The 26,074-nt window shown below is 36.2% G+C and overlaps 3 protein-coding genes across 7 annotated transcripts in view; all 3 read left to right on the forward strand.

The window, feature by feature from the left end:
• Positions 1 to 7,148, forward strand: part of hoxc11a (homeobox C11a) — a 92,635-nt gene extending 85,487 nt beyond the window's left edge. For 2 of the 3 annotated variants that reach the window (XR_007183069.1, XR_007183068.1), the window contains one exon: positions 6,017 to 6,144. Coding sequence is in view for 1 of the 3 variants with exons in the window: in XM_048178963.1 (XP_048034920.1) it covers positions 3,892 to 4,720; positions 6,017 to 6,249 (1,062 nt within the window). In the remaining 2 variants the exon portion in view is untranslated. Of the gene's footprint in view, positions 1 to 2,895; positions 4,721 to 6,016 lie in introns of those variants that run through there. The other variant, XM_048178963.1, reaches the window with a different exon arrangement.
• A 624-nt stretch (positions 7,149 to 7,772) lies between these two features.
• hoxc10a (homeobox C10a) lies at positions 7,773 to 16,958 on the forward strand. Of its 3 annotated transcripts, none has more exons than XM_048178967.1 (3): positions 7,773 to 8,032; positions 12,228 to 13,306; positions 15,006 to 16,958. In XM_048178967.1, the coding sequence occupies exons 2-3, from the start codon at positions 12,565 to 12,567 to the stop codon at positions 15,278 to 15,280; spliced, it is 1,017 nt and encodes a 338-aa protein (XP_048034924.1). In that variant the 5' UTR covers positions 7,773 to 8,032; positions 12,228 to 12,564; the 3' UTR covers positions 15,281 to 16,958. The 3 variants fall into 3 exon arrangements, with proteins under 3 accessions (XP_048034924.1, XP_048034925.1, XP_048034922.1); XM_048178968.1 differs by lacking the exon at positions 7,773 to 8,032 and adding an exon at positions 8,755 to 8,943; XM_048178965.1 differs by lacking the exon at positions 7,773 to 8,032 and having other exon boundaries at positions 10,303 to 13,306.
• Positions 16,959 to 21,917: 4,959 nt separating this feature from the next.
• On the forward strand, positions 21,918 to 25,767 carry hoxc9a (homeobox C9a). Its single transcript, XM_048178976.1, has 2 exons — positions 21,918 to 23,900; positions 24,963 to 25,767. The coding sequence occupies exons 1-2, from the start codon at positions 23,333 to 23,335 to the stop codon at positions 25,205 to 25,207; spliced, it is 813 nt and encodes a 270-aa protein (XP_048034933.1). The 5' UTR covers positions 21,918 to 23,332; the 3' UTR covers positions 25,208 to 25,767.
• Positions 25,768 to 26,074: the final 307 nt, after the last annotated feature.

Here is a 26,074-nt window from a genome sequence, read left to right on the forward strand (position 1 = left end):
AATCGATGCATAATTAGCGAGGGTTTTCTACCACATGCATTATGCATCCGTGATATTTAACAATATTTGATAATATAGATTACAAGGAATGTTTGGTGGGTATTCTTAATTTGGATATTCACATGTTGTGGCTTCCTAAACCCATATACAATTGAAGTTTTTAAAATAATGTTATTGAAAACAACATAAATTGTCTTTTCTTCTTTTATAAAAGTAGAAGAAATTATCATCTCACTTTAATCGCTTTTCGAGGCTACGCGTTTTTTTTTTTTTAATTATTATTATTCGGAACAAAAAGCAGTAGTCCGTAACTAGGCTTACTGTATCAGTCGAGTTTAGGAATGTAATTTTCAGGTTTGGAAACACATGAAAATAATTTCATACAGCAATAATATTTTGTACGTGTACCAGTATATAAGAACAATGTTGTATTATTATTATTATTATTATTATTTTTAATGCGACTTCTTATGCGACAAAGACAGTATTTTTTGTGTGAACAACCGGTGTTTGAGGGAGTGTTCTTTTTTAAAAAAAAATATTAATAGCTATAGCATATCTCAAAACTGTAAGTTTCATCGGTTTGCACCCCCTCAATTTTCATGGAAATGTACACAATTAGCCATCTTTCTTGTAGCTAATGTTATTGTTTTAATCACATGTACCCCCACTAACAAAATAATTAATTTCACTCAGTATAACAAAGATTACCATACTTTTGTCTGTCCATGCTATGACTTTACCGTTTGAGCAACAAGCTTCTAGAATTTCTATGATTGCGATATCCAATTGATACAACTGCCTCTGCTAGCGCTCTACAGCTATGCACTCACAGAGACCTCTGTAAAAAGAAGGGCCATTTTTGTTGTTGCTTGAATCTGTTCACAGCTCATACGAGCGAGTTTAACAGCCCGACTTACATCCAATTAAATTTATCTAGGCCATGAGGGGACAGTAATGCTATTACACAGTTTCCCTTTTTAGCCCTGCTGAGGTTTTAGCCCTGGAGGTAAACTGAAGGGCTCTTGAGCGTTGCCTGCAACTGTTGTTTGGTCTCGTTGTTGATATTTCATGTTTCATTTTCTGTCGATGTTCCATCGGTTTGAGGCAAAAAGTATTTTTGTGTTGACGCACGAAAGAAAAGTCAAAGAATTTGACCACAGGGGCAGGACAAATACTGAGATTTAGGCTGCCGTTCGGGCTATTTCTCCAGATCTCTATTCTGAAGCATTAGCCGCGCCGTTTTAGTCCGAGTAACATTAATAGGCTACGTGACTCTGTAATTTTACTTTAACTCTATAATTATAGACCTCAGCTGCAAAGAATTGCAAAAATTCAATTGACAATGACTTAAAGCTCACGGTTCTTCATAGTGATGCTTTTTAGGAGGAGAATGACAAACATTTACAACACCCATGTCTCTCTAAACGCCTTTCTAGCTTTTCTTTCCAGCTAAACTTGTCCCTTCAATTCAGCTGCTACATCACAATATCAACAATTGTCCAAATCTCCAGCAGGGGCAGAGCATTTGTGTGGATATAGTGCTTGTTTAGAGAAAGAAAAGGGCGCATCTTTGTTGAATTTCAGGGTCCTACAGCTAGTAGTATAGTGTTGAAGCTGTATGATGACATCGAATTAGTTGACATACATGTAAAACCTGTCTCCTGTAGAACAAATATTACAAAACAATGTACAGAATGATAGGGTAGTAGCTGTTGTTATGCACTGCGTGTGGACTTCGTATTGAAACAAGTAGGCTAACATGTTAGTTGTCAGTAGTTATCTCTCAAAATCTTTCTCGCATTAACAAGTTTATACTAGATAGAATGACTACACGACTCTGATGAGAAAATTCGATATTGTTCCTGACCATTAACAGTTTTACGATAGAGTTTTGTCTCAAATGTGACACGGCTATGTGTATTTGAGCTCGTCCAAAATAACTTTTAGACCTAGTTGACCGAAACCTGAATACAGCTTTCGTCAATCATTGTATTGCATATCTTACTAGTTAGATATTTCATTCTTTGAGCCTTTTTAATTGTTTACCTTGTATTTGTTTTCTGTAGAACAAAGCATTTCTTGCTTTTCCGTCGTTCGGCCTTTTATGGCGGCTGCAGTGAGAATTTTAGTGGTCAAATTCAAGTGCTGTGTCTGGGCAGCTGTCTGCTTTCTTTGTACTTGGTTGAAGGCATATTGCACACCAACCTTTTGTCAATTTTGAGAGGGCTCAGTTTAGAGAGGACTCATAAAGTCATTGCCACATACCTTTTACACAAATACGCAAGCAATCTAGCAAAATTCTGTTTAAAAATACAACTAACTTTTTAGTTACGATGTTCAGTGTAACTGATATGAATATTTTTTCAACAATCGATCATGGACACTCTGAAAAGCTGCTTTGAATAAATAATAGACCTATAAAAATAATCTTTGTGAAGAGACACTATTAAAAACAATCATAAACAATGGTAAATGTTATTAGTTTTTAATGTGCTGCTCTGTGAAATGCTTCCATGACCGGTCATTAAAGGTCTTCATCTCCACATATCTATACATTGAACTAATAGTTAATTTAAAAAGAAAAAATATATATTTTTAAAACGAGTGCTACATACTGAATTTATTTATTATTCTGTTAGTATTTATTTCACGAATTATATTGTTTAATAAATTCTGAAATAAATTTCAGGCGATTAGCATGGTCTGCAGTGTTAGCAGGATGTGTGTTAGTATAGAGTTACTATAGATATAGATTCTCACTATAAAAAATTAGTTTTAAATAAAAAGCGAAATATTAGTATTTATCAACATTCTGCGGCAAAAATAAAACATTTTAGGCTTACTTTAATAGACGCTGGAGGGTACATATTGAAACTGGATAGTATGTTTTGCCTTAAACAGATGCCTCTCATAAAATGGTCTCAGAGATTTAAAATATCCATGGGATCATTTGACGTACTTTGCACATGTTAAATGCCAAAACGTGTAGTGTTGGGTGTAAGGAAGCTCGAACACAATAGTATGTTACACATAATTTTATTTTCTTATTTCATTTGATAAAAGACAGATTTTTACATTCACGGTGAAGACATCTTCTAAGTAGCATCAATCATAATTGTTATTTTTCGTGTCGTTGATTAAAACCAAGAGAAAAGTTTTTTTCCCCGGTTTAAAGTAAACCACATCTAAATACAAACATAAAGCATCAGTATTAACTTTGGGTTTATACAAGCAATAACTGAAATCTCCGTGTGGAGATCGTTTTCTGCATAGGTTCCTAATGTTTTCATTTAAAAAAAGAAAAGAAAAAAAGACAAAACTCACAAATGTTCTATTATTATATTCAAGCATTGGGTGGAGCTGACACGTGACATCTATAAGGCATATATTCTTAACATACCATTAATAAATATATGTTTAACGCATATTTATAGATAAAATAAAATGGAATGCCATAAAAATGCTATGCTTTTGAACAAAAGCAACTTGACAATGCGCTAAAACTCGACCCTTGAATATAAGCAGTGCAGCAATTAACACCACAACACAATAAAAAAATCATACCAGTCATATTTAACAGTCATTCTTTTAAAGTTTTAATAGTTTTGTTACATGCGAAAGTCATAGATTATATATAAACATATACATAAAGCAAATTGTGTTGCCTCAGACTCATAAAATAAGCATTACTCAGTACCTATACAGGCTCCAACGCACATACACATAAACAGAAAATACATCTCTTCGTTGCAAAACACGATTAAAACAACAAACAAAAGCTGTTACTGTTTTACATGGTCTGGCATGATTTGAAAACTAATCGTTTGAATTTCACAGATCTTACCCAACTGAACCACTCCTACGCATCCATGTGTTCCAAATTGATATATGACAATATCTACTTTCGATCACGTGTTGCGGGGCGACTTAGACGGATTGCGCGTCATCTCGCCTTCCCAAATTTTCTCCTTCTGCAGCTCGAATCCAAAACATCATATCTGTAGTACGGACTACAGGAGAAAGATGTTTAACTCTGTTAATCTGGGCAACTTCTGCTCCCAGACGCGTAAAGACCGGACATCCGAGTTTGGGGACAGGACGGGCTGTGCCTCCAACATCTACCTCCCCAGCTGCACCTACTACGTTCCAGAATTTTCCGCCGTCTCTTCGTTCCTTCCACAGGGGCCCTCGCGACAAATCACGTACCCCTATTCCACAAATCTATCTCAAGTGCAACCAGTCCGAGATGTTTCCTATGGTCTGGACCCGTCCAGCAAATGGCACCACAGAACCAACTATGCATCTTGCTACTCAGGAGAAGACCTGGTGCACAGAGACTGTCTTCCGCCATCCACCATGACAGAAATGCTCATGAAAAACGAGAGTGTGTACAGCCACCACCACCACCACCAGCATCATCCGAACTCTAGCCACCCTTCCACCGGTTTCTACGCCGGCGTGGGGAAAAACAACGTGCTCCCTCAAGGTTTTGACCGCTTTTTTGAAACCGCTTATTGTAGCACGGACAATCAGTCAGAACATTGTTTACAAAAGAGCGAGATGAACAAATTAGAGACTTCGTCCCAACAACCCACAGCTGTTTCCGCAGCGCAGGAGCCGGAAAAGGACCCAGAAGATGAGGAGGAACATACCAATTCGGGCTCGTGCACTTCAGCAGCTACTAAGGACGGGAACGCAAGCAAGAGCAGCCATTCGAGTAGGTACCGAAGCTGTAAATGGGGAAAGGTTAAGGGACTAGCCCGGTGTTTTGTCGGTCAGATTTTATGTGGAGTTTTATAAGCATTCAAAGGATTTTATTATAACCTACAAAGCTCTTTCCTCCAACGAAAAGAATTTTTACGATGGGAAAGCGCTTTGAAAAAAGAGGATGTTATACACAGACGCTACTATCCCAGAGTCTGTGAAATTTTAAGAGCGCGCTATTGTGACAAATGCTAACTTTGATCATGAACTTGCGTTGAGCATTGCGAGGGATTTTCTCGTTTAGCTGTCGGGGGTAAAAACCAATTGGGCAGAACATTACTTTTGGCATACTGTGAATTTTGTTTTAGCAGCTCGGATGTAAACTAGCTAAGTCCTTATTAGCTTTTAAACGTGCTGTGTCTCGAGTTACCGTAGTAATAGTACAATAGTATGTATACAGTCAATGACCACAATGTTAGTGCTTGCTCAGATCTATCTATCTATCTATCTATCTATCTATCTATCTATCTATCTATCTATCTATGAAAGAAATCAATTTTAAAGGGGCATTTATCTTTTTGAAATGAAAAGTATGTCTCAAAATATACCTTAAGGCAAATCAGAACTGTCGTAATTACCTTTCAATAGACATCATTTGATATTTTAGGTGTCTGCTGCTTGCTTTGAGGCGCTTCTCAAACTATAAGTAGGCTATAGCTTGCTGAAGAGAAGCTAACGTTCACGGCCATTTACAAGGCAGAGTACCTCAGGCCCATAGTAAGATGCATTTGTTTGTAGTATTACAAATAACAACGAAAACACATTTTCACTTGTCATAGGTTCTATAATTTGGGAAATACATTTACTAATTAGCCTAATGTGATGCAAAAACAAGAAAAATGCATAGACAGGAAAAAGAAATCACTTTAAGTTCAAAAGGTATAAAAAAACAAAGGTCTCTTTTATTAATTCAAGAACCTTCATTTGTTTGCATTTTACAGAGTTTTATTATTTTCTTTTTTATATATCTTTTGTTTTTTATACGATTTATCCACGACTGTAGATTTAATAGTTTTGCATCGGAGTGACATACATAGTTGTGTCTGCTTCATCACATCAGTAATCTTAGATGCAATCCATTAAGGCATTTTGGTGTAGATTACAAATTTGTCTTTCAATTAAAAATAAATTGTGTTGTGCATATATGAACATCTCATTCTGTTTTTTTTTTTTTTTTTTTTTTTGTTTTGCAGAAAAAAAAAAGTTTTATAAGGTAATCACTTAAGATGTCTTTTTTGATTATCCCAAGGTACCCCGCGCACAAGAAAGAAGAGATGTCCATACTCCAAGTTTCAGATTCGTGAACTGGAGCGAGAATTTTTCTTTAACGTTTACATCAACAAGGAGAAAAGGTTGCAGCTGTCCAGAATGTTAAACCTTACTGACAGACAAGTCAAAATATGGTTTCAAAATCGTAGAATGAAAGAAAAGAAATTAAGCAGAGATCGGCTGCAGTATTTCTCTGGGAATCCGTTGCTGTAATTGTTGAAATTGCCTATTATTTAATTCTTCTGCCAATTCAAATTACGTATGTCTAAATATCCCCATCAATCTAATTATAACCTTTGGAATACGTTGTTTCAAGGCCAGCAACAGTATTAAAAACTGTAAGACTTATTTGAAGGTTAACATGATTGTAATGGCTGAGGCTGGGAACAGAGAATGCAAATTTAACTGGCATTTCTAGTTTGTGATTAACAAACTTAAACTTCTCAAAGATTAGGGATTTTTCAAAATGTATGTGACACGTCTTTTAAATGAAATGTTTGAAAACTTCACTTTGAAAATGGTCACAAAATATCCTACTATAATATATTATAAAATTGTTTCCTTTATCCTTTTATGGTTGTATATATGTACATTATAACGCATACACTCGACTCTGGTTCGAATCTGGAGATGTCATACTTTTTTATGTTTTCACCATTTAGAACTGTGACTTGTACAATCTGTAATATTGTATTCCTTGTACAGAGATTATGCATTGTGCATTCGTGAATGTAAATATAATGTTATTTTGAGTATCTTTACCCTACCCCTGCTGCTATTTTTCTTTACATTGCCTTTGCAGCCTTGTGAGCTTTGTTGTTCGATACTTTAAATTATTTGCTGTACGCCCAAAGTTCTCATTTTTCGTAAGGATAGCTCAGCAATCCGAATTGGCCTGTGTACTGTATATTAATCAAAAATAAACACGAATAAAGGTAAACTGTTATATGTCAGTTGTGACTTGATTTTAAAAACACACAAAACACACAAGGTAGTCTGCGGTGAAGTAAAAATGTGGGAACGTGTGTAAAAACACTGCAGTAAAAAAAAAAAATAATAAATCAGAGACCAAGATATAAATAAACTGACCACTGCCAAGAAATGAAAACTCACTCTCTATCTCTCTCGTTGTCTACCTTTCACACGTTCGTTCAAGTGTATCATTATTAAGCTATATCTGCTGGTTTTCAATGAAAATTGGCAAATAGCAAAATATTTAACATTTAGAGGAGTGTTTGCAGAATTTCAGGAATGTGTGTGTTTGTTAAATCAAAGCATTTGTCAAAAGTGACTAAGAAAGGGATCCATGAAATTGCTCTTGAACACGTCAAAAATTTAGAGAGCATTTCGGTAACGTCTTTTAGTACCTTCTAAATGGAATCGCCACTCTTGTAGTCTAGACACTGCAATAAAGTCAGGGCCCTAAATTGCCTTTTTTCTGACTTAATTGCACCGTCTGTTCGAGGGGAATGGTGTTCACTTCCGCAGTAAATAGTAAACAAGAAAGTCCGGCTGCTTGGAAAAAAAACCGAGACGTTTGGAAATGAACACTCGTCTATATGTGCAAGAAATCTATCAAATGATATCGCCCACTTGGAATAATCTGTTCAGCAGACGCCGAGTTGCACACATCTTGCCTTCTATGAGACAAACCCAACAGAGGTGAGATATTTATTTTGCGGGAGCAGGGGGTACTGCATGTTGTCCCCATGTGCAGTTTTATATGTGATCACACTACATGGATTTTGTCACAACATGGCGTGCAAGTGTGCTGTTGGCACTTATGCATATGAAGGAAAAGATATCATTAAAAGTTGTCTTTGAACTTCAATAATGTCAAGGCCTTCACCTTTAACCTATTGTAATAAAGCGGAATCAAGGAGCCCCTTTTGTCAGGAAACGTGGTGAACAGAACAGAACCAATCAGCGCAAGTGGGAAAGGACCAAGGAATGTCTAAGAAGCAACACTTTGACCTCTCGCATTAAACTACAGCAGGTAACTTTTCCAGTTTTAGCACTCCCATTAAATACACTTTATTGTCTCTGTAAAATGTAATATTTTCATGCTTGAAATATTTTATGACATTTTGGCATGTTCTTGACCATTTAAGCTTGCTTGGTTGTGACTTTTCCCGGGTAACAGGAAATAGATTTCTGACAGATTTAAAACAGAGATCGGAGTATATATGCGTTGATGCTTGAACGTGAATAGAAAACGGAGGGTAGGTCCCTTGCGCACTGAATTAGTGTACTGATTTATTGCCGAGATTTAAACTCATTTAACTGTATTAAAAAACAACAACACATCAGGTCCTTTATACATTCCGACTGCAGAGACTTATGTGTGTGTGATGTGTTAGTTCAGCGGATACATTGCCACTGATCTTTGCTTGTAGAACTGTGGGAGAGAAATGGCGGGTGGGGAGGCGAAAGGGAGGGGGGTGCATAGCCAAGGATCAAGGCTGGAAGGCTTGTCTTCTTGTCACACCCACCAACCTTGGCCCTGGCTCAGTGACGTAGTTAATTCGCTGAATTCCATTCTCTTACGTCGTCACACTGAGGAGCAGGAACTTGGAACGTCCACCTATCAAACGCCAGAGATATTGTCGCCACCAAACCAAATCAGTCCGCGCGTAGACTTATGAACAATGACTATAAATTTTGCATTTCGTGCAGTGATTTAATTCACAAAATGTAACTTTCCAAAACAAATTGTTTTTGTTGTGAGACTTGTTATATTGTGTGGATATGTTAATTAATTCGAATAGAATGTAGCAATATCTGCAAAACGGAAAGCAAGAGCGAAATGGAACACTTTCGAATGCGCTCTTAGCTGACGACAAGGAAAATGGCGGAGGCTTCAGAGGCATCAGCATAAAGACTGTGTGGACTGAGTTACCACTGGATGTAAATACAACCTGGATTCAATTTTTACTTACAAATCACCAGAATGCAACATAATCTATCCGAAACCTATTTTAAAAACAAGTTTTACAAAGTTAATCTAACATATTTACATTTTGAAGTGGTAAGAGAATGTCAAGAGTCTAATATTTTCTATTAGGCCTATAATGCTCAATTGTCCCATTTGTCAAATAATACTCCGTATTTCAATAACATACAAATCAGAAACGTTTCTTGGCATCAGATTTTATAAAATGTTGGAAATGACAACATAAACAGTTACCAATATGTGTGGTCTGGAAGATTGCTGTTTGTTCTTCAAGCCGTACAGTTGTGGACTTTGAGCCTATTAACGCTCATTGTGCGCTTATACTTACTTCCGCACTCCTGTATGTGATGAAAAGCTGTAAATACAATCGCCACTGGTGCCCACTATAGTCATTTGTATGGTCTTTCGTGATATTAAATTTAATATTATGCTGATGTGCTTTCCGATTACCACTCTCTGATTTATAAATGTCTTTAAAACGTTACATGCATCAACCATAAATTTCCATAGAGCTCTGCGGGTGGACGCCTGTTTGGTGAGGGGAAACGGTTAAAAAGCAGGTCGCTTTAAATTGGAAATATGTTTTATGGGTGGTTTTAGTTCCCAAACAGGCAAGTAATACCCATCGAGTAGACGACCCTGTTTTTACTCGTTTCAAGGCCAACAGACCTACGTAGAGGCCTACATGGTGAAACTGGATGTTGTGTTTCACTTTCCAAAGTCGTTTTGACGACTATTTTGTTTCTGTGCCATGCACTGTGCTGTAAATTGTGCTAAAATGCATGTAATGTTCCTTAAAAAATGACCAGAAATCAATACCTGCTCAAAAACAATCATTTTTGCAGGTTAAAACATCCACTGAGAAGACTCGAATATAAAAATAAAATTCTATTTAATATAAAGGAATATGTATATGGGTATGAAAAAAAAAATATTCCTAATTGTTTTTTTCTTTTACAGTCACGCACTTTTTTGTTTTCGGCAATTAACGCGAATGTTGTGCAATTCAATATTCTGTGTGATAGGCCCCTAAAGAAAAGGGGATTAGCTTTTTCTGTTTAACAGTAACAGCTGCATGTTGACATTTAATAGTATCACAAACGTCAATCGAAGAGAAGGGGATGTTTGAGAAATATACTGTTAAAAAGCCTCAAAGCCTTTCTATGTTTTCTTTTCGGCATGCACACGGACAAAAAGAGAAACAGATTATTGAAATAGCATGCCATAAGATTGCACCAGTACACTTTCATTTTTGTTTTTGGTAATTTTGATTTGTTGTTGTTGTTGTTTTTCATCCTATGAAATAATCTGTTATGAAATAAGAGACAAAAAGAACATTTGATCACACGCTCTTTACTTACATTGAGACAATGACGTTTAAGTCAACAGTAAGGAAATACAGTTTAATAATACATTTGTTCAAGACATTTTTTCAAGAAAATACTTTAGCTGCAACACTAAAAATTCATTACATTTAAACAATACACATCCATCCATAATACATCATTTATATGCATTTTCAGTGTTTTTATTGGACTCTTTCTCGTTTTTTTCTATACATATTACTCATCAGAACATAATATTAGAATGAACAATATTTACTACAATTTAAGTGTGTAAATGTAACTTCTGGAATACGTTTTTATTGTTATGGCATCTGGAATCAGAAAGACACTGCGCAAGTGTAGGTGCAGCATGACCTGTAATTCATTAAGACACATTTTTTGCTTTAAATTTCAGGTATCTATTAAACTTTGACTTGAAATACTTGCAGTTATACCTGATATGCAATTATACAATACAACTTATACAATTATACAAACTGTTATATATATATATATATATATTCTTTGATAAACACAATCCCTTTGAATAATGTGCATTTCATTTAGAAATGTGTGTTAACATATGTATTTATAAACGTAATATAATGTTAAAAATATTGGTGTACATAATAGACCAGATCATGCAACATATTGAATAAACTCGATACGTTTATATTCTGTCATGAGTGAGTGCATTTGTTTATCTTAAAAGTCTGAGTGATAGACAAGTGAACAGACCAATCACAAAAATGCCCCATGTCTCAAGCTGGGTCACAGGCCTCGTTGAGAAATGCATTGGCCACCGAATATAAAAAGGCTCATTCAAGTCCAAGGGTTAACACAAATGTTTAAAATTATAATAAATTATAGTAAACAATAGCAAAAATTACCCAAACAGAGTACATGAAAAGTTTTACGTTTTCCCCCAGTACATTCGGTGTATTTTAATTCCTCCAGCTGATTCGATGCAGTTTGGTAAAACGGCATAATAATGAAATTGTCGAACACGAATGTTACCTTTTCCTTAATTTGAAATGTGTGCTAAAATTGGAAAACATTTATGTAGTGTGTATATATTACAAGTAATCAAAGGAAATATGGTAGGATCCAGAAAAACAAATTGGCTTACATACATATGAAGAAAAACAATAAACCGGGTTTATAGGCTATTATATAATTTAGTAATTGTGTGAGGAAAAAAAATCAACATACTTACTAAAACTCGCACAGCTAACGCTATCATCAAAGAAAATAAAATGGCTGTGATACACAATTGCATGCAATTCACTAAAAAGTTTATTTTAAAGTTTTCTTTTTGTTTTTTTATGGAGCGTCGATGTTCACAAATGCATTTAAGATGAACAGTTAATTATCAACATCACTGCGACCACAACTAAATGTATGCTCTTCTTGATCATTTCTGTACAATTTAAAAATACAATGTAAGCTACACTGTTGCGGATTGGATATTCTAAATAAACCATTAGTTCCTCGTCTTTTATATTTTGAAAAATACAGAACGTCAATTACGCAGAAAAAGATCATGGGAAAAACATTAGCAGTCATCTTCCAAAAAACAAAAACAAAACAAAACAAAAAAACCACACCAATGTATAATAAAATATTTAATAGCCCACACAATTAATATATAATTAATCCCCCAAATGCAATTTGTAAGATAGCGAAAATAATGGATGAAGCAGTGTGTGTCGGGATAGACAGGAAAATAAACAGAACGTATAAACAATTCCTTATTCTATAAAATTACATGTCTATTTTGAAAACAGAGCCTATGTACAGTCTTGTAAAAGTGTGTGGAATTAACCATTCTTTAGATTGAATAATCTTGTGAAATTTACCTTTAATTTGCATGAAGTGTTTAGTTTACTTGCCTCTCTCTCTTTCTTTTGCAGACGCACAAGCCACGTAACTGTATATCTGAAGACGATTGTTCTTTGTTCTGTTGTTGGTTTCCTTGTCCGTAAAAATCGGCTAGATGGCGCCATTGCTCCATGCTGTACCACGTATATTCAACAACTTGACCCCAGTGACGTCAAGACGGTCTGGCGCATCAAGGCCACTTTCAAAACCCTATTGGTCTGAAAATCACATGACAAAGCGCCTTGAATCCATAATTATGTTGCTGATATTTTTCGCCCCCCCAAAAGATGTCAGCGTCCTACTGTCCTTATCCTCTTCGGCATAAAGGAGATTGTTTTGAATCAAAAGAAAAACAAGCCAAGTTGCAAAATGTCATGCCCGAACAACGTGGCAGCCAACAACACATTCCTGATGGACTCGCTTGTGGGAGGAACATCTCCGTACAGAGGTGAGAGCTATTCAACTAACTCTGGAATGTATATGCAAGCGTCTGCAGAATATGGTTGCTCCATGATGGGTAGTTTTGGTATTGTCGGTACCCCTCTCTCCAAACGGGATGACCTGCAGCCGAGTGGGATGCATCTCAGCAGTTACCAGCACTCACATTACCTGTCGCAGCGGGACGCTTGGATCGCAGGCTCTAAAACTTACAGAGGCTCCCAACCTGTTGCCCAGCCTTTGCACCCATGTTCGTTTCCAGCCAGCCATGTGAAAGAGGAAGCGATTCCGTGTCTTTACCAGCCTGATATCGACAGCGCTAAGGAGTCCGCTGAGAAATCCACCTACATCCGTCTGGGAGACAATAACAGCCACCCGAATCAAAGCGCCGTCTCCACCCCCGATTATTTCCGACGGAGCCAGGTGTACGCCAGTGAAAGGGGCCACCATGGAGATGAGTTCGGCTCGGACTTTAACACGATACCCAGAATATCCACGCCTGTCGAGGCACTAGCGGCAGATTCATATGTCAAAAGCAGCAAAGCAAGGCAGGACCCAGAAGACAAGGGAGGAAATACGCAGGAAGACGACTTGGATCAGGGAAAGGCTAGAAAAGAAGAGAGTGTCGCAAAAACAGACAGTTGTACTGATGATTCCGAAAGCGAATTGAAAGGTGATAACTAATTCTTCTCTCTCTGCCACACACGCGCGCGCACACACACACACACACACACACACACACACACACACACACACACACACAATAACAGCGCGCTCCCTTCTATGGACACAACATGTGAACTGACAACTAAGTTGCACGTCAAAATAGAAGACCTTTTTGTTGCACAGACGAGGCCCTTTCTTACAGGCCCAGATATGCTCTTCGTCCTTTTTTTTTTTACAGAACAGCTGTCAATTAAACAGTATCATGATGTGCACTTAAAATTGAAACGGCATTTAACGCCGGTGCAAAAATAAAAACGGGTCTTGGCATTGATATAAACAGGATCACTCTAGGATTAGCACGCTGTGTTAAAGTGCGCTCTATCCAAGCACAGCATAACAAAACAAAACAAAACAGCACACAATAATCAATAAAATTTCATTAAATTACATTTTTATTACACTCCAGTTGGTTGTTCACATGCACACAGTTCTGCCTGCAATAGTGTAGAGAAGTGAAAATGACGTTTTCCCCGCATAAATGCTACAATATGTATGGAAGTATTTTCTGTTATTTTCATTTTTTTATATCTGTAAGGGTTAAAATATATGACTACATAATTACTTGATGATATTGGTAAATATTTGTATAAAATTTTGTTGACATTTAACGAAAAAACTATTGCCGTTTAAGTAAAATTAAGTTTATTTAAAAATATTTTAAACGTTAAATTAATTTAACATGTCTTGCGCTTATTTTGTAATGTTGGTTCTGTATTTTGTCGTTATTACATGTCAGTAAACTACTTCATTAAAATCTTTTTAATGCAATTTGAAATCACTGTGTGATCACAAAATAATTAAATAAAGATGGTTAAATAAATGTGTATAACTGACAATATACGACAAAAAAAATCTGACATCTTCATTTAGCTTATTAAGCTCTGCATCGCTCTCACCTGAAGGTTAGTTAAATTCTGTTTTTTTAATATATATAATTCTTATTTCCTTTTTTTGCTGATTTAATCCCATTATTAAAATGTTTGATAAGTAGCCTACGACAGTAATATCACACTTAAAGTCGTTCCATCTGAAACAGTTACAATTTTCAGTCTTTGCTGATTAAATTAACAATTTAACTAGATAAGTCAGCCAAAAAGGGAAAACATGTGTTTTATGTTACTTTATATTATTTTATTGCATAGTAGTGTTTATAATTGTTTTTAGTTTTGGTAGATGACGTTTCAATTAAAAATAGCCCAATTGCAGGCCGATGACCGACTGAAATCACAAAATCGAAAATGTGAAATTGGACGGAAATGTATAGGTCCGTCCAAGTAAGTAGCCTATTCACATACAGATAATATTTTAAAATACATATAAGAAAAGGTCAAATATGTTAAATTGAGGGAAACGGCATCATTGCATAAGAAAAAGGGCAGTTTATATTAAACCATTAGATCGTAGACTTTTTAGTACAATACATTGAGCGTAACATTTATTCTGAAGAACAAAAAAATAGGCAATATATTTTTTTATATTTGTGAATAACAAACAAAAATCAAAACAACAAAAAACAAACTAAACTAAATAATAGGCCTATAATCAAATGAGCAACTGTAGCGTTTCAGGCAGTTCTATTATCTTGCAGTCACCAATTTTCTCTCTCTCTCTCTCTCTCTCTCTCTCTCTCTCGTTTACTTGTGCAGATGAGGCTAAATTGGAAAAAACAACGGGGAACTGGCTAAAAGCGAAAAGTGGACGAAAGAAGAGATGTCCTTACACAAAGCATCAGACACTTGAGCTGGAGAAGGAGTTCTTGTTCAACATGTACTTGACTCGAGAGCGCCGTCTGGAGATCAGCAAGAGTATCAACCTCACAGACAGACAGGTCAAGATCTGGTTCCAAAACAGAAGGATGAAGCTAAAGAAGCTCAACAGAGAAAGTCGCGTCCGAGAGCTAACAGGCTATAGCTTCAACTGAGGGCTTAGGAAACAGACAGAAGAAGAAATAATAAATACTCTCTCGCGTTCCCCACCTTTAGCCCATCTCTATTTTTTTTAATCTCTTTTTTTCCTCCCTTTTCATTCACAGACTCGCATACACACATAAAACTTTAAAATAGCAAAGCACTGGCCCATGACTTTCATTTCAAAGGAACTGGAACATCCTGCAAACAGTGTTACATTTAGTTTACAGTTAGGCAGTCTTATTTATCATTGTTGACCAGACCTGAATAATAGTTGTAAATATGGCAGTAGCGGAAGAAAAGGATGCTTGGTACAAATATTCGTGGCAGACTTGTAATTTTGAAAATCCTTAACTCAGAATATAAGAACGAGATTTCTATTTGATGTCTTAGCTTAGTTTGTTTGCTGTCAGTGCGCGTGTCTTATACAATGCGCGCTCTGTATTTTGCATGCTTTGTTCTTGACGTGTATTTGTCAATTTGATGTTTAACTCGACAGGCTGATAAATAAAACAGGGGGTGGGAAAATATTATGTCCTGGTATGTCCTTCCCCTTGCATATTTTCCTGTTTTCTGTTGACAAAAATTTTGGGTGAAGATAGGGAAGAGAGGCAGAAGGAGAAAGTGCATAGCACTTTCAGTATGAGTGGGAGACCCATAACGTTGATTTAAATATTATCCAGGTGACCACAGTAAGTCAAGGTCATAAAATTGTAATGTCATGACGGTCCTGGAAAGCGCTGGGGGTGGATTTTATGATCTGCAAATATAATGTGCTGCTGCAGTAAAGATGCATTAAAAGGTGAGTGGAGGAGGGCTAATTCACATACTCGGGACTGCAATGTGCTGGCCTCACTGACGCGCTCTGCGGTCTGCCTGGCTGTTTTGGAACCGGGAACCTTTCATTATGGAGTTATGGAACGCTATGGAACGATGGACTGATCACGGAAGAATGAAAGAACTACAGCTGCAGTGAATGAATGAGTGGATCCTATGAGCTACGCTAATCAGACTGTGTGCAGAACGTTCAAGGTAGGATCACGTTTTCCTTATTTTCTCCCCGATTGAGCTGAGGGAGGCTATTCTGGATACCCTCAAGCATTGACATGGATAACATCTCTGATTTTAACGAATTGGATTTTGCTCTTTATGCTTCTGACAGTTGTTAGCAGAGTGCTGTTGTGGATAATGTGCCCCATATTCCAAGTTAAAGTTGTGGAGATCTACTTATAACATTATGTGTTATAAATTAATGGAAGCTGTTTGCATTCCCTCTGAAGGACAATTTATCATTTTTTTACTACAAATCTATTTTTAAATTAACGATTTGTCCACATGTGCGTTTAGGTCTAAAAAAAGCAACAGGAAACTCTTTTGACAGTCTCATTCTTGTTGAAGATCTATACTTATTTGCATGCTAGTAATTTGCCAGTGTGTCTTTCCGACATGTAGATATGTGGGGGTTTTGTTCTTCTTCTTTTTTTTTTTCTTTTTTTTTTGTCTTAGAAATAGCAATAGGCCTACTGGTTGATAGAAGTGTCAATTGGTTCATTTTGGTGTTAATTCTTAAAACTACCCAAAAAGCCATGGCCTTTCGGGCATAGGCTAGTATAGAACCATAACAGACGATGTTTGATTAAATTAACGCTCGAGGCACTGAGGAATGGAATAAAATCCTTACTTATCTGTGCAGAGTTTGTCGTTTGTCTCATCCTGTGGATAACGCCGTTACGCGCGGCTGGTGCGTGGTTTAGGTAGTTTCATGTTGTTGGGATTGGCTTCCTGGCTCGACAACAAGAAACTGCCTTGATTACGTCAGTTCGTCTTCATCAAGGGCGACAATTGCCGTTAAATTACACCCTGTGCAATGAAGTTTCCGCAAATGGCATTGTAAATGAACTGAACGATTATAGCCACAGCGGGCTCTTTTTCTCTTTTGCTCGCCTTTGTGTGTCGGGCTGTAAAAGAGAATTTAGACTCTCAGAGGGAGAAAGGACCGTTAACATCATGGGGCAAACTTAGACCGTTCCTTATTATGGCTTATTCTTTTATTCCAATATATGACCCAAAGTGTTTTAGCCACTTTTTAACAGCAGAAATGTTAGTGGCTGAGGTGGTAGCACAGAAAAAAAAAAAAACAGAAAAAAAAAAAAAAAAAAAACAGAAAATGGTGGACTGATGGAAATGGTACCTTTTTTTGTTTTTTCAGCTATTAATTATAAATTGATCAGCTATGAATTTCTTTCCATATTGTAATTATATTTGCGTATGTAATCACCATTACAAATTTTATAAACATTGTCTGGCTTTGATTTTGTACTAGAAACATGACCCAACAATTACAAAATTAAACTTGGTATTTGTTTTGAATTAGTGCCACGTTACTTTACACCCACTTGTGGGCCAACCACACAATTTTAAACTGTTAGCGGCCTGGCTCAAATAGCAAAATTGCATTTTAAAAGACCGTTTAAATACTTGTAATTAATAACTTTATATATATATATATATATATATATATATATATATATATATACAGTCAAACCAAAAATTATTCAGACGTTTTTGATATTTTTAATATATTTTTACTAGTGGGTGCAGGACACTGTAGTTCATTTATATAAGTGAGGATAGCAAAATAAAGTAAACTGTGACATATTATACCCAAAAATTCTTCATACAGTGGACTACCAGTAAAACTGATAAAAATTTGGAACCAAAAATTGTTCAGACACTTTGACCTGACCATGTTTTGCTTAAGTGTTATCTGACATAATTGATTATTTTTTAATTGATTATTATTAAATTATTTTTTAAACTATAGTGAATAAACTCTATTAATGAATAAAATGTTCAAGGTTTCTGAATAAATTTTGGTTTGACTAATATATATTAGAATAACTTTTATAATAGACATAACAGCAACATGAGCAGTAGCAGTGGTTAGTGTAACAGCACATGCTAAACGTTAAAAAGCGTTGCCACAACAGACTTTCTGTGGCTAGTTTCCAAGGCAGACAATGTTTGATCTGTAGCTTCCGTGCACAATGAACAGTGAACCTGTGTGGTTCCTTCAAAAGGATTTTTCTACCTTATCAGACCGTTCAAAACATTTCGTTAATGATTATTTCTAAACATTTTATTATTCAATGTGTGTGGGTTTTTCCAAATCAGTAAGCAGGAAATATCAGTATTTGCTCTGTGACTTTATTTACACTGTACAATGCCTCCTAAAACCATGTAAATAATATGTGGAAATAATAGGCTAAATGAGTTAAGGTAATGTTTTTCGGAAAGTTGTTAGCTGTAAAGGGCCTCATCAGCGACTTGTTCTTTTTTCCTGGGAGAGTAGTCATTGGATTTCACCATATATGCTTGTTTTCTTAACCCCCTCCCCTCCCTTCAGCTGTTTTGCGACGGGAGGAGACAGTCTGGAATCCAAAGTCATTTTCATTCAGTTGAGTGAATGGGGTTCTCCTCTGGAATGCGTCACCAACAAAGAGTTTACAGCACGCGTAATAGCCCCACAGGACACTGCCGCCTCGCATGCGGATATAGCGGCAATATCCTCAAATAGCCTAAGGATTGGTAGACATCAAAACACCTACTCCTGCTCAGTATCTATATATAAAATATGCTGAATTATTTGCTTGCATTCAGAAGCGTATAGTACTGTATATGTGTGACACATTCCGCATTAGGCCTATCTGAAGTAGCATTAGCAATGGCCTACCCCTGGTGTGGTGGAGATATTTATGCGTAAACACTTGAATAGATGTTCACACACAGATACTGGGAATTGAACACAGATTATGGTTGCTGTTTAGTTTTCAGTGGGCTTGAATTAGGATATTGATTAGCTGTTGTGTTTTGCATTTGTAGTTTTTACATTGTTCTGTGATTTGTGATACACTGTTTTAGTTTGTTTTCAGTTAATAAGCCTAAAGACCAGTTTCAGTACACGTTGACAATTTGAACGAATTAATCATTTTAAATTAATTTAGTTTTATTTTATGAAGCTATATTGCATTCATGTTGCTGCATTTTACGTTTGTCTGAAACAGCTTTGATTTCAGATTTTTAGACCCAAAGCAAGTTACTTTGCTAAATAAAAGTCTTTTACTCGGCTTTTCAACACAAAGTAGGAATTTAATGTAATGCCCCAAGGTTAATTTATTTTTTCATTAGCCTAGCTGGTGTTTTCACTTGGACACAAGAAATAACTCATTATATTATTTTAGCTTTAATTAATTAATTAAAATTTTAAATCTTTGCACTTTAGCTTTTTATGTCGCCTAACGGCAGCATACAATTATATGATACTGTAGTAATATATGTGTACTTATTCTATTACAATATGATAAACTGTGAACATTTTGCTTTATTTTATAATCCCTCGTAAATGAATGCAAAGACGTCTAGGCACAAAATAGTAAAACTATATGACAACACATTTGTATCGTCTTAAAGTGAAGGCATTAAACGAAATGGTATAGTGCATTATGATGTTCACGTTGACCGTGGCGCACATAAGGTCTTTTAAAAGCTACAAGAGTAAAAGAAAAGAAAAGAAAAGAAAAGAAAAGAAAAGAAAAGAAAAGAACCTTATGTATTTACTACATAACATGGTGAAGTTATGTGGAATGATTATGAGAAGACACCAATCTTCTGCATTGATTAACGCCGTTGTTAAAGACAATTGTATTTTTAGGCGCAGTGGCATTGCTAATGGGCTACATATGGGCCTAGGTATACTGCAATATTTAAACAATCCTCAGTATACTTCACACCAAAAAACAAATTAATTTATTAATTAATAAAAATGCTAGCGCTTGAAATAATTTAAGAAAAAAATAAAATATTGATTTTAACCTGCTCCTGAATTGTAGGTGTGTTTTCAGCTATGCAGTACTAAAACAAATATTGAAGTCGAGCAAAGAGTAGCCTAATTTTTAAAACAGTCAGGAAGCTGGAGATTAATGTTGAGATATTCCCGTAAATCAAAGTGCATTAGCAATGATACTGCCGTGTTGTTGTCTCAGAAAGGAAAGTATTCTGATGTTTTTAATGACAACTTAAAATCAATTTGAAGGATTCAATTATGATCATACAAGAAAAGGATATATATGTGTATATTATGAAGCTACAATGTTTATTATAATCACACGAGACTATAAGAAATGCATTATTGAGGGGTCATGGTTGCAGCTCGTTGCTACCATATAAACAAGAAAATCTCTCCGTAAAGTGCTATATTTTAAATATGCTATGTACTTGTAAATCTCAGTCTCTTTTAAAGATGTGTATAAAGTCTGTGATGTTCTAAATTCTAAGTGTTAGTGTGGATAGAACAGTGAGTGAGCTCGTACTAGTGTCTCCTCATGAGCAGTGTGCACCGCAGTCCAGTATTATCCTGAGTCACCCTGCACAGCTTAATTGCTTAAGACTGCAGCGAATACTACATTCTGCAGATTTGAACACTGTTAAATCACAAGGTCGTTATCAATAAATGTAGGCCTATGAATAAATGCGACCACATAGCGAACATCTCTCTTTAAGGCGTTCCAGGGAAAGAGCGTAATAAAACTGGTATTCTGTCTATATGAAAATGAGATATTATGTGAAAAACATCCTTGTTAATCACCGAATTAATGTTAACCTCTATAGCTAATTTTATATCACACCTGACAGAAATTATAGATACAACTACAATTCTAGTTAGAAATTTCAAAGACATTCATAGAAGACTCAAACAATTAAACACGGTTTTACTTTTTTTTTTTTTCTTCGTTTATTTAAAAACAACATTATATTAGCAAACAAATAGCGTTATACATGCATCATTACCAACATTAGAACACCATAATAAGAGATTCATTTAAAAATAAACAACAGTGATTGAACTAGGACTTTAGCATCAAGTACCACGCCCTCGGAAAAACGATAAAGGCTCTTTAACTGCACTGAGCCAATGTTTTAATGTAGATATGATACCATTATTTACAAATGTGGTTGAAGAATGTTTTTTATGACATATGTTTGTTTGTTTTGTACATGCCATTATTATATCAGTTTGATTAGATGCACTGATACTCCCAATACGCTGCAGCCTCCCATCAAGGCTATAAATTATTTATACACTTGCATAATATTTTACTTTCACTTTTGTTCAGAGTATCTAAATTATATTGCTTCCGCAGTCTACTGCATGTAGAAGCAATCAGATCCACGCCATAATCAAAAAGCTGTCACGCCTTCCTATAAAACACATAATGATTGACGGAAACGGTATGAAAGCATAAATTTAGTATCTTTTGCTTTATTTTGATTGTAGTTGTTTTGCTGAATCAAGAACTTTAATTAGTTTGTTTTATAAATGAAAAGAGGAACATAATGGCGCTCATTACTTTGGGTCTAGTCTCTGTAAACTGATTAATTTATATAACATAGTAAAGGGATTTTGACTTAATAGCTATTTGCAGTACACGAGTATATTTAAGTTTCAGTTGCCCACGTATTGTTATTTGGTGTGTCTGTATTTTGACAATGTCTGGTGTTCCCACAAAAAACAGGGCGGAAAAAAAAGCCTGACCTCATGTGGCCGGTTTCATACTGGGCCTAACACTGACAATGACTGCAGACCAAAATCAACACATTTCCAAATTTCGCAATACGCTTAGTAGAAACATTACATCTAAAATATAGTTACTCACATATTAAATATAAAATGTTCAAACGGTGTCATTTTCTACACGATAAGAGCATGGCGTTAAAGATTAATGGCGTTTAATAGATTTACAGAATAAAATAATATTTTGTTCCTGTTTCAGGCAGTATTAATAAGTCGAAATAACGAAACTAATGAATCGAAAAAAACAGAGGCTATTCACAAATATTTCACATAGTTTTTAGTTTTAATATAATTTTATTTTCTGTCAGCAAGACTATTTGTCTCGTATTACAACAAATAATTAAGTTCGAAAGAGTCGCAAAAAATTGCAAATTAGATAAACAAAAAAAAAAATTAAAGACAAGGGAGTATAAAATATTTACAAAAGAATAGATTGTGTTATGCATATGCCTTTTCAAACACATTTCGCAATAAAATTGCTAAAAAAGCTTTTTAAAACTTTTATCTCATATACAATTTTAAGAGTTAGTTTGTGAACAGTCACCCGTCTTTCTATAGAATATTCGACAAAGGTTTGATGAGACTTCTTTCACAAGCGTAGTGTTGGTTTTATGTTATACTAGGAACTCAACTGCAGTTTTATTAACGACACGTTTATGAACAATCAAATGGTCCTCGTAAAAATTTATTGAAGGACATAAAAGCATGCACGACCACTTGACGAATATAGCCGCAGTTGTGGTGCGTTTTCAGGCGTCTTACTATTCCCACCGCCCCGATTTGTTTAAAACTCCATTTTATGAGGGATATCCCAATTGTATTTATTTGAAACTAGTGGAAAATAGGACTTCAGTGCATAAAAGCAACCCTCTAGACAGCACAATAGCCGTATATTTGTCAAAATTATTCCATTGGGTCCTTTCCAATTATATAGAATTAATGGTGAAACCGAGAAAGAATTGTACAACCGTTTCTTTAGTTTTCTATTTGTTTTAATAAATAACATTGTGCAGTGTGGGATGCGCACAAGGCTAGCCACAGCACAGTAGCATTCGCTCGACAGAGATTGATTACATCAACAAATAGTGCCCTTTTAAGATCGTTAACACACGCTGTGCTGCTCTGTAAGGCTACAAAAAACCATCTACGTTAATCAGTTGCATCATAATATATTAGAAACACATCATCTTCATATATTTAGGCTTTATCTAGAAAGACAACATTAGTATTAAGCAACCTACTGCAAGCTCGAAGTGCATTGCTGTTCCAGGAGAACGCGCGCATTGATCTGCTGTGCAGTTTTTCAGGGGGTAAATGCAATCACGTGTTCCACAGGCGTCCAATCCCAGCTGGGGAAGCTTTCTGAAATAATTACCTGTCTTGATTGTTCTACGGTCAGATAAAAAAGTACACATACACTCCATATAATAATCGGATGCATGTAAAAGAGAAGGGAAACATCGCCATGTCGGCTACGGGTCCCATAAGTAATTATTATGTGGATTCCTTGATCAACCATGAGAGCGAGGATGTTCTGGCGAGTCGTTTCACAGCCACTGGTCCGATATCCTCCAGCTCACGCCCGACGCCCCTGGTACCGGAATGCGCGGATTACCCGTCCTGCAGCTTTGCCCCGAAACCACCAGTCTTTACTACCTCGTGGGCCCCTGTTCACTCCCAGTCGTCAGTGGTTTATCATCCATACACTCACCAACCTCACCTAGGCACAGACTCAAGGTACGTTCGCTCTTGGCTGGAGCCTATCCCCGGTACCGTGTCTTTTCCAGGATATGCAGGGAATAGCAGGCACTACGGGCTGAAGCCCGACACCTTCCAGGATCCCCGTACTGGGGACTGTTTGGGCTCGAACGGACGCACTTACACGGATTATCTCTACTGCTCCGCCGTCGACATTAGAGAAAAACAGCAGAACACACCATCGCCTGAGACGGAGAGTCTGTCTTCCGGGAAGCACAAAGACGACAAGGCTGAATTAGACCCAAGTAAGTTAGTGCTATTCTTGTTTACAACCGGGTATGGGATGCTTCTCAGTTTATTGCGTTCGCTTGGTGGTTGGCTGTTGTCCGTCGTAAAACCAAGTTCTATACTCTTTCATCCTCTGTGCTGTTCTCGGCCGACTCAAGTCTGCTTTGGGGCTATCCATTGATGACAAACGCCATAGGATTGGGTTGTAAAACGGCTTGTGAGCTATAAAAATGGTCTCCTAAAAAGCCAAGTCTGGCAAGGAAGGTAGCATGCGATGTTTACAAATCGCCATATACCATTATCATTATCATTAATTCTAATACGATACAATTATATTACTGTGTTTTGTTTAATGTGCAAATGTATAATTTTATCCTGCCGTTGGCTCAATAACAATTCAGGCGTATGAAAAAGCGAGGACGCATATTTAACCTTTCAAATATAGCTTATTTGGGGTTTCACATGTAATATATTTTATTATAACTAAATAGCCTACTAATATTACTTGTTTTGAATTGTACTTGTAATGGGCTGTACAACATAGCCTTCCTACTGAAATGTAAAATTAAAAATGTAAAAAAAGGCGCCTGGTGTTTTGAACTATTCAATTAAATATAATTTACATATAAATTAAACATATCATTTTCATCGAGAAACAGCACGTGGAATGTTCGCAGTGCATTCACTGCATAGCAGAAGTTTGAGCGTAGACTTGTGAAGGCTTGAGTCACAAGCCTTTGCTTTTTTATGGGCCTATAAAGCAAATAGGTACATTCACCAGTTTACAGCGCCATTTCTCTCCTAAGAGTTTGCGAAGCTTTTTCAAATAGACAGAGATAGGGGGACTTCATATGGAATGACTTGGTATTTACACGTATTAAGCCTGACCATTTAATTGAAGATTAATCTTGCCAAAATGAGAAGTGTTGTTAGGTGCTACAGTTCATTAATTATTGCATTATACACACGTTATGGCTGTCATAATCAAGAAAGAAAAGACTTGGATACAGTAATCTGTTTTGGACAGCGTGTTTGTTTACAGCAGCACCTAATCACACTTTTTATGCGTTGTTTTTCAGATAATCCTGTGGCAAACTGGATCCATGCGCGCTCAACTCGAAAGAAGCGTTGTCCATACACCAAGTATCAAACACTCGAACTCGAAAAGGAATTTTTATTCAATATGTACCTCACAAGAGACCGGCGATATGAGGTAGCAAGGGTGCTGAACTTAACGGAGCGACAAGTCAAAATCTGGTTCCAGAACCGACGGATGAAGATGAAGAAAATGAACAAGGAAAAAAACGACAGTAAAGAACAGTAGACCAAAAGTCATTAATCGGACACAGACTGAAGAAAAAGCATCATTTAGTATCATCACGAGTCTTAACAGTTGCACCTTCGGCCTATAACAGGAACAGAAAAGGAATATCCTATATGGATATCCTTTGAAAAAAGAATGGCTGATATAAGTATGATTTAATATAAGCGTAATTTTACCATCCTGGATTGAGTCATGTTAATATTATTCGTAGTTTGGATTTACGTAACGTTTCTTTACTCACAAACACAAAAGTGGACTCTTCAGAGAGGCTGCCCCGAAGTTTCAGAGAGAAAATACTTGAATTACTTTATTTTCACTTTCCTAATTTATGCTCTCTACGTGGTTGTTTCTTTTCTATGCTTTCATTATTTGTAGGAGATTTCAAAGCCGAGTATTTTATAAAGAATAACAGTTATGTAGTTAAAAATGTACGTGTTTGCGTCGATGTGCTTAGTTTGTTTCTGATGTACCTGTTTGTGTATTTTACATTCTTTAAACTGTAAATGAGTTGCATCATAGATTGTAGATATATCCAAATATATACAACCATGTTAATATGACTTTTGTGTCTCATTTCATTCATTTGACCGCACAATGACGACATATTTGCAGCGAAAAGCTTTCAGGAATTAGTTTGGCTAAGTTTATGCTCTCCAGTTATTTGGCCCACACATACAGTTTTCAAGTATCGAGGTTGGAGTAAGTGCACAAAAGCAAGGCCATTGTAAAGAGGTAGTTGGTATGGTATGACCGTCGAAATATCAAATTTACACATCCATACAAGGAACAAATACAGAAAAGCCTGTGGTAGGCCTCATGTCCCGTGCCTTATTTATACTGTCATATTTTGGTATTTAATTGCAAGCT

The sequence above is a fragment of the Megalobrama amblycephala genome, linkage group LG24 (assembly GCF_018812025.1).
Source record: "Megalobrama amblycephala isolate DHTTF-2021 linkage group LG24, ASM1881202v1, whole genome shotgun sequence".
NCBI lineage: Eukaryota > Metazoa > Chordata > Actinopteri > Cypriniformes > Xenocyprididae > Megalobrama > Megalobrama amblycephala.